We start from the raw sequence: 14881 nt of genomic DNA on the forward strand, positions 1-14881 counted from the left end.
AAATGTACAAAATCCTTGCTCAAGGCCGGCTTTGAACCAGCACCTAGTGTGTATTAGTGATTGGAAGGCAAGCGGCTTAACACTCGACGATGACCTGTTTCCACACCTACAAAAACAGTAGCATATGAAGCCATTAGCTTTAGGCTGCTTATGCCGACTGTGTTATAAAGAGATCCATACTGTTTGTACAAACAAAAGAACATGTCCACACAAGCATGGAGCATTCTGTACAATGCAATTAAAATCATACAAAGAACGATCGTATAATGAAAAATCAACTACAGAAAGCAAACAATTATTTCATAATATAAATTTATTTTTCTAATATTTTGCATGCTAATAGTGAAGGCGTAAAAATAACTCAATATATGGAAATTGCTTAAAACGCTTCTTCACCATTGCAAAATACAACACCAATACTTCTATTTCCCTGATTAATAACTGTATTTATTAAACCTTAAAACGTTTATTAGCACTGTGATGCATAAATCAAGTAGTTTGTATACTGGAAAGAATCACTAGTTCTAGTTTTACAGGAATTATTGGTGTACATGCATTGTAAAATTATCACAAACATGTGACAATGTCCCGGGAAGTGATCCGCACGTGAAGTGAATTCCCCAAGAATTCATAAATGTTTCTTGATGAGACAAACTGTTCTTGTGCTTTTCTCAGACTGTCAAGACCGTTACGCACGAGAGTCCGTTGTATCAGCATACAACAGAAGAAGTGAAGACTCTGTCAGGTCCAATTTCTGGTCTTATTCGACTCACAGCGCACACAAGGCAACAAGAAGAAACAGTTATGGTAAGCTTTGGTTTTTTCTTATTAGATCCAGACCATCGAAAAAACGAGCCAAATGAGACAGGAACGTTGCGCTCTTGATATACATGTATACACATCCTCTTTGTTCTAGTCAACCGAAGAAAACTGACATTCAATCACAAAGAGAAAAACAGAATTGAGAATCAAAAGACGGTGAGAAAAATACAGGAACAATCAGAACAAGGAATCGCTCAGAACGACCATCGAGAATGACTGCTAAGTAAAGACACACAAGTCTTTGGCATAGCCAGAACGACTAGACTACTTGGAAAGGAGAATATATATATATATATATATATATATATATATATTCGTTAGCCCCATTCTAACGAATGATTTGTGCCATAGCTCAGCCATTAGTACCAGTAGGTACATATATGTACTATAATAAGCATATGCATACACACACATATGTATACGACACACAATTTTTCCATGTCTGGGTTTGTCTCAGTAAATACACACCGCCAAACAGTCAAGTATGAATGACTAAACAACATAACTCTTGAGGAGGCATATTCACAGAGGGCACGGAGTCACACCATAGTTTGGGGTTGACACAGAGGGTCAAACAATAGACAAACAGTCATGGATTAACAAAGGTTAACATAAAATGCTTATTGCGGTGTCAGAGCCTATTACAGCGCATCAGGAAGGAGGTAATAGCCTGAAGGACCTTAGCATGCTGTGGCCTAAAGATTGTCTCCATAGAGGGATTAAGGACGCCAGCTTTAATGAGGTCAGCAAACAATAGTGCCATACCACGCGTGTGCAGTCTGGAGTTAAATAACAAATGCTTAGTATCATCAGCCACAAAACAATAATCACATAGACCAGTGGGATGAAGATTAAATCTATACAAGTATGAGTTAACGGGAATATGACCTGTTAACAAACGATGTACTAAAACCTCGGCACGTCTAGATTGTAACCGTGCCACCTGAGACGTCACCAGAGGGGAAAAAGAATAAAAGAAATGGCCTTTACTGTCACCATCCCAATCATTCTGCCATAAGTTGACAAAGACAGTTTTCAAAACGCACATCGTTTCTGAAAGGGGAGTAATATTAGTGATATTCTCAAGCATTAGCCCAGCCTCGGCTAGTAAGTCGGCTTGTTCATTGCCATCAATGCCAAAATGACTGGGAACAATATCAAAAAAAAAACATGAACCCCTTCACGGAGTAGAGCAGTATACATATAGAATATTTCATAGACAATTGGCAAGGATTTGCCAGCATTAAAACTGACTAGTGATTGTATAGAGGAGAGAGAATCACTAAATATAACAGACTTGAGCGGTTTAAAATCATTTAGAAATTGAAACGCTAAAAGAATAGCTGTAAGTTCTGCAGAGCATACAGACACGTGGTCAGAAAATCTACATGTTTTACTGTAACCAAGCTCTGGGATGCATATCGCTCCCACTACTTTACCCGTCTCCTGGCATTTGGAGGCATCTGTAAAGATCTGCAAATAGACCGACCAGTTTGATCTAATGTAATCATTACAGCACAATCTACTGACATCATGGGGATCAGACTTTTTAACTTGAGACAACAAATTACATGGAATTTGTGGTATGCAAATATGCCATGGTGGAAATCGTGGGGTAATACAACCTTGTGTAACAAGCTTATTAGCGCCAGAGTTTTGATAGATATCTTCAGCACGAATCTTAAACAAACGAGGAGCTTTCGTATTATCCTCGTAGAGAACATCGTAGACAGAAGATTCCAACACGGCAGATGCCGAATTACTTCTACTGGACTTAAGCTTAACAGCATACTTTATAGTACGGGATTGTCGTCTAATATTCAATGGCCATTCTTTACACGAAATCTGGAGGACATTAAGGGGCAATGTTCTCAGAGCCCCTGTACATACGCGTAAGACAGTGTATTGAAAAAAATTTAACTTAGACTTCGCAACAATAATTTAAGCGGGATCTTATCAGTTCTCCGGAAAGCAAAAGCAAGGTGGACTTGTCAGCTTCCCATGATTTTCCTGAAATACAGCGCATCAAATTCTTAACCTTCTGACATTTACTAATGACCATGCTGATGTGATCAGACCAAGTTAGACACTTATCGAAGATCATACCCAAGTATTTAAATTTACCAGACACTCTAACCACACTGCCACCTAGATAGAGAAATGGTGTATAATTCGGCCGCCTTCTAGTAAACAGCACACACTCTGTCTTCACATGTGAAAACTTGAAACCCCATAACTTGCCCCATTCGACGATATCATCCAACCCTTGCTGGATGAAACTTGATGCTACAGAGAGATTACCAGAGACGCACTAAATGGCCTTGTCGTCAGCAAATAAAGAGCGCTCGGGCTTTGGGTTTATAACTGAAGGTAGATCATTGATGGCCAAGTTGAAAAAAGTAGGTGACAGAACACTTCCTTGGGGCGTACCGTTTATAATTGGGACAGGATGTGAAAAATCTCTTCCAATCCTTACTCTTATAGATCGGTCGGACAAAAAACTTTTTACCCAGCCCAACATCTTACCCCCTATGCCCATGGCTTGCATTTTCACCAGCAGGCCTTCTCTCCATAACATGTCATACGCCTTTTCTATATCCAAAAAAACTGCAAGAACATATTCTTTATTGATAATCGAGCGTCTTATTGTATTCTCTAGTGTAATGAAATGATCAGTAGTGCATCAGTTCTTTCTGAACCCACTCTAGACAGGCGACAACAAACCATTTTTATCTAAAAACCATATATGGCGAGAGTTTATCATTTTCTCCATAATTTTGCACATCATTGATGTCAAAGCAATAGGACGGTATGATGACGGAAATGAAGGATTCTTACCAGATTTAGAGACAGGAATAACAACAGACCTTTTCCAGGAAAGAGGTAGCTGCATATTTGTCGAGATGGTATTATACTGTGTGCGTAGAACAGAAAGACATTGATCTGGAAGATTCTTCACCATGGAATAAACAATCCCATCTTCGCCTGGAGACGAGTCTTTTGACGTATGAAGCGCCTGCTTAAGCTCAAACAGAGAGAAGTCCTCATTGATTGGCATGTTATCAAAAGCAATGATGTCAAACTGACACTTTTCCTCTACTTTATGTTTATGAGTCAGAAAATCAGCAGAATAATTGTCTGAGCTAGATAAGTGGGAAAAACTGTTAGCCAAAAGGTTACATTTTTCAACATTGGTGATATATTGGTTACCATCACAAGTGAGAGTAGGCACACTGTTAGATTTCTTTTTGCCGCTTATCGCTTTAACCTGCGACCATACAATCTTAACAGAGGTATTTCTAGAAATGTTTGAACAGTAATCTCGCCAGTGATCTTTTTGGGCTCCCCTAATTACTCACTGAACCACTGCCTTACACCTGTTGTAACACACAATATCATCGAGGGACCCTGTACGTTGCGCCCTGTTCTTAGCCCGCTTTCTATCCTTGACTGAAACAGAACATTCATCATTCCACCACCGGAACAGGGATTTTCTTCGCAGGGTCACCAGATGTACGAGGAATGGATTTAGTAGCAGCAGAATTAATACCATTTGTCACATTATTCAGAAATACATCCACATTTTCATTGGCCAAACTATCAGTTATTGTAAATTTACATTGTTCTCTGTATGCAAACCAGTCAGCTATGTTCACCTTCCATCTTGGAGGATTACCCAGGTGATCAGAATATGGAGCCACCCAAAAGTAGCCGTAACAGGGAAATGATCACTTCCACATGGTGATTGTTGATCTGCCGACCACGAGGATGCAGCAGCCAAATCACTAGAGCACAAAGTGAGGTCTATAGCTGACAACTTACCAGTGCTGATATCTAGCCGAGTGCCGGACCCATCATTTAGAACAACAAGATTATTATCATTCATAAAGTCGTACAGGCCTTTGACATTTGCATCGCTATGGGAGCCACCCCAAAGCATGTGGTGGGAGTTGAAGTCACTACAAATGACGAACGACCCAGTCAGTGATGTAATAAGCGAATTCAGATCCGCTATACTCAGCTTGTTGCAAGGGTTGTATAGATTAACTATGCAGATAGGTTTACGAGATGATTGGGATAGCTGGTAGCACTGACATTCAAAAGATGTAAATACATGGAGCTTTACCTCAGTAAACGAAATGTCATCTTTAATGAACACGGCAAGTCCACCCCTGCAGGCTGATTCCCGTTCAGCTCTATTCACTGAATAACCTGGAAGTGTGAACTTAAGGTGTGGTTTCAGAAATGTCTCTTGTATACAAACAACATGAAGAAGAACCTCCAGATTAGTCATATATAACTTAAATTCCTGGCCATGCGCACAAAGGGACTGGATATTTTGAGGAAGTATTGAGAGGGCCATTAATAAAGTAACGAATACAGAGCGAGATTGATACACATATGTGTGATACATTGTTTACGGGTAGAAGCTCTTTGTTTTACGAATGCCAACAAATCAGTGGAGGCAACAACATCACTCCCCAGGTGGCGCTTGGCTGACTCCGTGATAAACTCAATGACTTTAGTGCCCTTCGGAATCTTAACACAGTGGAAGAGAACTTCTGTAAACAAGGCAACAACACTGGACATACATACTGGCGGAACAGCATCTGTCTGAACAGCTACATCAGCCTCAGTTTGAACTGCTGTGGACTTCATCACACGACTGCCAACTCGAGTAGAAAGAACTTCTTCCTCCAAAATATCCTCACCAACACCGTATATGACCCCTTTCACTGACGGTTTGCTCCCTTGCCGACATTTTATATGTCTACCCATAATATGCTCTAGATTCAATATCTTTTTAACTTGGGTTTGACTGGAGCACGCAACAAGGTAATCTTTTGCAGCTAGCTTTTTGAGAAATTTTATATTCCCCAGAGCTTTCTGTAAGGCACTACCAAACTTAACAGGATTAATATTTACAATGGGAGTCTCCCCCATAGCCGACATTATCACATTAAGGGTCTTTACCTGTTGTTCTGAGCTTGTGGTAGACCTTGGTTTTTTACCATACTCTCGGTATGAACCCTCCGACCTATCGCAATCTCGTTTCCCTCGATCAGCTCTCGATAAGCTAAGATAAATTCCATATCAGAGTCCTCACCTTCTTCCATGGAAGCCTAAATAGATAGGTTATAAAACCTTACCAATAATAATAATGCCTAATCCTGATTCAGGGAGTTTAATTAATTAATTAGGTGCACTGGACAAGGGACGATATTATTACATATTATCACCGTTAAGAGAAGATGACCCCTGGGGCGACTCAGGGCGAGGGGAAAGACGAAAGGAGCCCTAGAAAGAAAGAAAAAAAAAAAGAAAAAAGATAGTGTTGAGATTCACAGTGCAAATACAGGATTTGAACTTCGGAGCTAGATTAAACTAAGCATCGATCAATCTGAACTTAACTTAGCTACTAGAAGCCGAAGCTGGGATCAGGCCGGGCTAGGCGCTGTGAACAACAGGTGTGCACAATACAACAACAACATAAACAACCAACAGAAACAGTCAAATCCAGACCAAATACGAAGTTTTTCCAACAACTAACTATGTACACAACTTATTTATCACATATACACACTGAGACATGAGACAAACCCAGATTTAAAGAGACCAAAACCTGAAATTTAGTCAAATTTTCTTTGATCAGCCAAAATCAGCCAAGGGCTGATAACTCCCTCTGGAAAGGAGAAGCCTTTAGAATAACGACAACGACATGACAACTTGGAACGAGAAAGTTTTTAAATAACCACAACGACTAGGCGACCTAGAACGAGAAGCTTTCAGAATAGCCACAACGACTAGAAGACCAGGAACGAGAAGTCTTTAGGGTGACAGCACAGTTTAGATGACCTGGAACGAAAAGCCTTTGGAGTAACAACATGAAATATACGACCTGGAACGAGAAGCCTTTAGAATAACGACAGGGATTACATGACTAGAAACAAAAAAACCTTTAGAACAACGGCAAACAGAAGAGGAACCTAAGCACATAGAATTACCAGAAGAAAGGCCAGAACACGTATAAAAAGGCAAGAACTCATATAGAAAGGCTAGAAGGCATACAATAAACAGAATGGCTAAAATACAGCCAGTACGGAAGAATAGACGAGTAACTATTTAGGGTGCGGTACAAACTGAAACCAAAATATTATTTTCAAGCTAATTTGGTAGCTTAGAAAGATTTGAATATATGCGTCGAAACAGACATTCGTACATCAACCAAGATAGACGTTCCAGGTCAATAGTCGTAAGGACAATTCCCAAAACGGCGTTTAGCACAAACAACTAAAGAAGTAAGAAAGTATGTAAAGTGCGAAATTAAGACGAAATTATGTAAAGAGAAGCAGTGAAAAATTTTTAATGATGTTGTAAAGGCGCAAGGAATGTTCTAGACGAATGAGTGAAATCATTATTATTATTTATACATTATTCAATGTACAATAACTACCATAAATTATCGATAATAAAATGATCTAACAAATGGTGCAAGGCGGCACAATATATTAACGTCATCCTCATGTAACAGGTTATCCACTTCAGTTGTGTTTATTTCGATGACTACTTTTCCAGGAGTCCGAATGGAGCTGTCCAAACCCTGTATTTCTCAGTCAGTACGTAACCAGGGCAATTGACAGAGATGACTCGTTCATTGATGAAGTTATCCAGATCTTCAGGGACGTAACCAAAACTCTGACAGAACTCCACAAGAACCGATGCATTCACCGAGACATCTGCGCCAAGCACATTCTGGTTGACCCACAAAGCGGACAAGTAAGCATACTTATGACAATAAAAGCAACAATACTAAAAACAAAACGCATATTGATGTCATTAATTTAAGGGTTAACTTTCAAAGGAAATAGGGCGTCTCCGTGGCCGAGGTTTTTGGAACGCCAACGTGACGCAATGACCCAGGAACCTCTCACCAATGCGGTCGCTGTGAGTTCAAGTCCAGCTTCCTCTCTGCAGCAACCTGCGGATGGTCATGGGTTTCCCTCGGACTCTGCACGGTTTCTTCCCACCATAATGGTGGTCGCCGTCGTATAAGTGAAATAGTCTTGAGTACGCTGTAAAACTCCTATCAAATAAATAAATAAATAAATCCAAAGAAATCAGGGCGTTTGACCTTGCCAAACAGCTGTAGAAATCATAGCTCAAAAAGACAATTTGTCAGAGCACTTTCATGTAAGAATTTGCATATACCATAGAAATCGGAACGTTGTTTTAAAGATTGTTATAAACTGTCCACTTGTCTTCATCGTACATGTATATACTTCCATTTGGTGTCTCCGACATACTTGTATGTATGTACATTTGCTCTTCTCAATATGCATGTGCATACTTCCATTTGCTACCCTCAATGCGCATGTATATACGCCCATTTGCTGTCCTTAATGTACATGTGCATACGCCCATTTGCTGTCCTCAAGGCGCATGCGTATACGTCCTCTTGCTGCCCTCAACGTGCATGTGCATACGTCCATTTACTGCCCTCAATGTGCATGTGTATACTGCCATTTGCGGTCCTCAGTGTGCACGTGTGTACGTCCATTTGCTGCCCTGAATATGCATTTTCACACGTCCAATTGCTGTCCTCAATGTGCATGTGTATACGCCCATTTGCTGTCCTCAATGTGCATATGTATACTTCCATTTGCTGTCCTCAATGTGCATGTGTATACGCCCATTTGCTATACAACAATATATACATTCACTTGCTGTCTACGATATATTTATGTCACAATCACGCTGATCAGCATATGTTTTAATTGACATTAGGCCTGCGTGTACAGAATAGCGCGGGTAAAGCAAATCAAAAGGAAGCATGGAGTCAAAGTTGAAGGTTTCAAAGAAAACTGGTCAACTCATGAAAAATTCTTCAAGCGAGTTAGATGGTAAGTTGAACCGACACGTTCTATTCCTATGACTTGCTGATATTATTTCAATTGGCACTGCAGGCCTATTACAAATAGCTCTGCAGATATGTTGCAAATAGCTCTGCAGATATAATGCAAATAGCTCTGCAGATACACTATATGTACCTCTGGAGATATGTTACAAATAGCTCTGCAGATATAATGGAAACATCTCTGCAGACATATTACAAATAGCTCTGCAGACATATTACAAATAACTCTGCAGACCTATTACAAATAGCTCTGCTGACGTATTATAAATAGCTCTACAGACCTATTACAAATAGCTCTGCTGACATATTATAAATAGCTCTGCAGACCTATTACAAATAGCTCTGCTGACATATTATAAATAGCTCTATAGTGCAAGTGGCTGACTTCTCCCGCAAAGTTTCGTTGCACGTTTGTGATGTCAAGTCTGTGAAGAAAGCTGACAAACATTCAGCATCACTCAGCGGTTTCTCACAACAGAGAAGAACCAAAATTTGATCACAGTTACATTATTGGTCCTTAAATACATAACTCGTGAAGTTTTGCGAACTGCCATTTTTGTATTCCTGAACTTTCATCCAGTTTTAATACAAAGTTTAAAAGTTTTATGTGTTCCTTGCCCTTGGTAGTGTGGTCCACAAGGTCCCCTTCACAGTTGGATCATTTGAGGTCTATTTGGATTTAATTCAGTGAAAGAAAGTCCCCAAAAAATTACCTTCCTTTTTCCTTCAAGTTCGATCAGCAATAGAATCAGGAAACTGCTTCCACGAGTACGACTGGAACAGCAATTTTGATTTTTGGGAAATAGTCAGAAGCAAAGCATAGGTCTGACTATGTGAAAACACTACACTGCTTCCAAGCATTTACGTACTGGATTTTCACGCGCCGACTTTGGTTCACAGGTTTCCAGTAGAAGTGCTACAAGACGCATACTACTCATTTAAAGGGGACGTGTACATGTTGGCAATAACAATCTGGGAGACGTTCAACATCATCAACCGAGTAAGACAGAGGCGCTCATTAACCCTCCCATTTAGCACCATCTCAAAAGATAAGGTGAGCAAATGATCTGTGGGTAAATACAAATGTAAATCCTTATATTTGTATGGTATCATTTTGCAATTGGTGAAAAATTTCTACAAAGAAATTGTCTTCAATAATAATGTGTTATCTTTTGGGCACACAAATAATTTATATTTTATTTATAATTCCTTCACAATAACCTCATATGTTTTATGTTTATCAGTAATAAAGCTGTATAAGTAGCTGACATCGCCGTCAAAATAAATCAAGCATTCAGGAGATGTATTTGAACACGTGGGCCTGTACAAGTGGTTGACATGGTTTTGTTTTATTGGTGTTTCACGCGGTACTAAAAATATTTCACTTATATGATGTAATTAAGACATACAGCATAGAGAGAAGAACTAGAGCAGCTGCGACAGTGTGATAGCTGGCAAATGGTCACATGTACCCGGTGAAATACGGCTTCTTGTCAATTTACCTCAGTCAGGGTTTTATTCTAAATGTTCATGTAAATATATAAATAGCAGCAAATTCCAGCATTATGACGGGAGGTTCCCTGGGGAAACCCACGATCATCCGCGGGTTGCTGGAAGACATTCTAACGCTTGACTTGAACTCACAGCCCCATGGTGCCATGGCAACCACATCGGCCACGGAGGGCCCTTAGATGACATGGTTTAAAAAAAAAATAAAGAATTCAGAAGATTTGAGGAGATCCATTTGAATACGTGGGCCTGAAAGTAGTTCATATCAACCTCAAAGGTAATAAAACTTTCAGGCTCTCTATTATATATATATATATATATATATATATATATATATATATTTTATTTTATTGTCTCTATTTTAGCTATCTGGTCATTTAGCCAAAGGCGCTATTCTGCCTTCCCCCGGGACCTGCTGCCCTAACTGGCTGTATGACGTTATGAAGGAGTGCTGGAGCACTTCACCTGCGGCTAGACCAACAATGGCGCATGTCAACTTGTGCTTAGAAAGAAGGTGGGTATCCCGTGTGACGGAAACATAAAATCCTCGCCTCCATGTATATGTAATTTTGGCATGTATCTGAAGCCTGCTTCACCAAGTCACTTCGGGTGGAAGTGCAAAACTATAGTCTTCTTTACAAAACAAAATATTTAAAACTTGCTTCTCAAACTTAGGTTAAAGTTAGAATCAGCGGTCAACAACTTATCAATTTTCAGCATGTATATGTTCAGCTTTATGAAATTGGCCCGGATTTCTAAGAATGTATTCAGTGTTGCTCATATAGCAATCGCATTCTCGCAAAACCTCCTATGAAATTAAGACAGCTTTCTCAAGCAGTTAAACGAGCCATCTGTGCCGGAAAATTCACCATTGAAAGGAGGCAGCATTTATGGAAAGACGGTGATAAAAGATTCACAATCTAATTTTCAGTGTAGCCGTGGTCGAGGGGATTAGCATGCCAGAGCGGCACAAAGACAAAGAAGCGTCATGCTAGCTTCCTCTCCGGCCGTTAAGTGGAAAAGTCTGCTTGCAACCTGCGGATGGTATTCGGTTTCCCCCGGGCTCTGCCCGCTATCCTCTCACCATAATGCCGGCTTCCGTCGTATAAGTGAATATTCTAAAGTACATCTTAAAACACAAATCAAACAATAAAAAAATCAAAGTAGCCTTAGGGCGCATTCGATTCAATTAAATGGCCAGACCATGACGCATGCACAGTGACTCGTGACGCAGGCGCACTAGTAAGACGTATCGAACACTTTGTGATTAATGGAGGCATCCATAAAGATGCCTTGCTCCGATGTTGTTCACCCTTGTAAAAACACCTGATCTAATCGTGGCATACTTTTCCTGTGCTCGTGTCACTCGACATTCATAATCGAACACATCCTAAGAATTGCACGTGGATCAAAGGATAACAGTACGTGAGTGCAGGAAATTGATGACTTGCTGTGATTTATAGAAACATAATCTGTGACATACAAACATATACATTGTACTTAATCCTAGCTTTTTTATATATTAACTAAAGAAGAAGAAAACATAAAAATGATGACAAAATCAGATGGAAGAGCACGAAAACTTGCAAATATGGTCTTTAATATTTTTTTCATTTTTCTCTCCCAGGAAAGAATGGTAATTTGGAAGTACTTTTGCATCATGGGATCACCTCTTGGTGTATATCGTCTTTGCGTAATGTTGTTTTAAATAAGGATCTGATGCACGCCTAGTAAATTATCTTAATAGCAATGTGTTGTTCATATTACACGTGCATGAAATCTGAATGTTTATGAATATATTCAAAAAAAGTAAATATGAAAATCCAGGTTGAACACATTTTTATTAGCTGAAGAGACCGAATCCTGGTGCAAATATATTTACTAAACATGTGTTACATCCTCATTTATAAAGTTATAACACTAGGACTATACATACAAAGATTTGGTCCCAAATACCAAGAGGTGGTTTGCAAGTATCTTTTTCTCTTTCACGAAAAATCGGGAAAAATATTAAAATCCACCTTTACAACTAACTTTTTGGCACTCTTTCATTTGAACTTTATTATTTTTTATGATTTCTGCACCTCTGACACTCGTTCTTACTGTCACATACTGTCGCTGGTGCGAAATAATGTTACTTGATTGGCTCTGATGGTATCACATCACGAGGTGAACTCTCAAGACATGACAGCTTGATGCAGTCTCTTCACAAAAAGGTGAAGGTCATCATAACAAATAAACTTTTTTCTGCCGCAGCATGTTCAATCGGCAAAAATAAACCTACCGGCTGTCCACATTAGTTTCAGTTTTAAGCTAATCAGGATATGATATCGCTCTGTCTTCTGTTTGCAGGGAATATATCCCATCATTTGAGTTCAAACGACGAACGGATCTTAACAAGAACAGGAAAGCAAGCTGTTTTCCGCAGGGAGGTAGTATGTGGTTTGACGGCGAGGATACAGTGCCTAAGAGACCTTACACAGTAGACTTTACCCTCTGCCGCGAACCCTGGGTCAACGACCCAAGCAATCGCTTCACGAACGTTCCAAGGCAAATGTGCAACAGGGTCGCAAAGACTTTAGCAAATATTCCACCAGTTGATTCCATTCCACAGGCGAATAAGGGGGATCACATGTATGAACAGTTGATTCCATACGATCCCACTGTACAGCTGGAGGCCGAGTCGGATGCCGCGGTGTATGACGATATCCCGTCATACCATGGGAGCAGTAATGCTATGCTGCATTATGAGTAGTTACTTGTTACAGCCTAATATAATACTAGGTCGTTTTCAGAGGCGTGGACAAACATCTGAAATAAGCTCAATACGCAGCATGAATATTAACAGCATTAACTGGTGTTAACACCCATATATGCCCATGACGACAGCAACATAACGAGAGAGCAGGGACAAACATCTGTTCACACATAACCAGCCACGACCATGCTACAACTACCATCTGTTCACACATAACCCACCACAATCGTGCTACAACTAGCATCTATTCACACATAACCAGCCATGACCGTGCTACAACTAGCATCTGTTCACACATAACCAGCCATGACCGTGCTACAAGTGACATCCGCGGCACTAAAAATATTTCACTTATATGATGTAATTAAGACATACAGCATAGAGAGAAGAACTGCTGTATCGGCATCGACCCGTGTCAGAACAACCATTTAGTCAAACATAACTAACAGCGACTATGCCATAACATCAACTTGGTCACACATAACTAACAACGACTATGTCATAAAACAACCACTTGGTCACACATAACTAACAACGACAATGTTATAACAACCACTGGTAACACATAACTAACAACGACAGTGTTATAACAACCACTTGGTCAAACATAACTAAAAACGACTATGTCATAACAACCTCTTGTTCACACATAACTAACAACGACTATGTGATAACAACCACTTGGTCACACATAACTAACAACGACTATGTGATAACAACCACTTGGTCACACATAACTAACAGCGACTATGTCATAACAACCACTTGATCAAACATAACTAAAAACGACTATGTCATAACAACCTCTTGTTCACACATAACTAACAACGACTATGTGATAACAACCACTTGCTCACACATAACTAACAGCGACTATGTCATAACAACCACTTGATCAAACATAACTAAAAACGACTATGTCATAACAACCTCTTGTTCACACATAACTAAGAACGACTATGTCATAACAACCACTTGGTCACACATAACTAACAACCACTATGTGATAACAATCATTTGGTCACACATAACTAACAACAGTTTTATAATCACCATTTAGTCAAACATAACAGCAACAATGTCATAACAATCACTTGGTCACACATAACTAACAACGACAGTGTTATAACCACCACTGGGTCACACATAACTAACAACGATAACGCCATTACAACTATCTGACCAAATACAACCAGCAATGACAGTGTCATAACCATGCAAAACAAAGAACCACCGTGTCATGACCACCATTTGATCACACATGACCACCAACGAAGCAACATTAAGTGGAAATAAGCAAGATAGATATGAGTGGAGTTTACAAAAGTCATGGAATTGATCCTCCTATATAATCCTTTCTCCACCAGCAAATACGATAATCCACTGGTATTTCTGCGGGTATATATGTTTTTTTTTGTTTTTTTTTCAAATATCCAGGTCTACTTGTTACATAAGTTACAAGATTCGACTTTCGTATATATTTACTTTTCTACCAAATTCGGTATTTCTGTGTCGTATATATTTACTTTTCTACAATATTCAGAATATCGCTGAAAAATGAAAACGTTTGTACATAAATTCATGTGGTAAATTCATTTTTGCAATAAAACCATCGTCATCACATACATCATTCGTTGTTTATGGGTAATATAGTGAGTTTTGTCTGATTGAGTGATCTTTTGATTAATACTTGCACGATTACGATGGGTTTCTTAGGTGGATAGGTTCCGAGAGAAAACAAAACACGTTTGGTAAGCCGGTGACGAACTTGTCCACGTTTATTTTTCATTGATCTTTTACGCCGTATTCAAGAATATTTCACTTACACGACGGCAGTCAGCATTGCGGTTGGGAGGAAACTCACGACCACCTGTTTG

At 39.5% G+C, this 14881-nt stretch overlaps 1 protein-coding gene across 3 annotated transcripts in view; it reads left to right on the forward strand.

The window, feature by feature from the left end:
- LOC135470523 (uncharacterized) overlaps window positions 1-14620 on the forward strand; it is a 34448-nt gene extending 19828 nt beyond the window's left edge. For all 3 annotated transcript variants that reach the window (XM_064749516.1, XM_064749515.1, XM_064749518.1), the window contains 6 exons: window positions 676-807; window positions 7399-7599; window positions 8608-8723; window positions 9638-9791; window positions 10612-10760; window positions 12599-14620. In XM_064749516.1, the coding sequence (XP_064605586.1) occupies window positions 676-807; window positions 7399-7599; window positions 8608-8723; window positions 9638-9791; window positions 10612-10760; window positions 12599-13001 (1155 nt within the window). In that variant the 3' untranslated portion in view covers window positions 13002-14620. The remainder of the gene's footprint in view (window positions 1-675; window positions 808-7398; window positions 7600-8607; window positions 8724-9637; window positions 9792-10611; window positions 10761-12598) is intronic.
- Window positions 14621-14881: the final 261 nt, after the last annotated feature.

This window comes from Liolophura sinensis, chromosome 7 (genome assembly GCF_032854445.1).
Source record: "Liolophura sinensis isolate JHLJ2023 chromosome 7, CUHK_Ljap_v2, whole genome shotgun sequence".
Taxonomy (NCBI): Eukaryota; Metazoa; Mollusca; class Polyplacophora; order Chitonida; family Chitonidae; genus Liolophura; species Liolophura sinensis.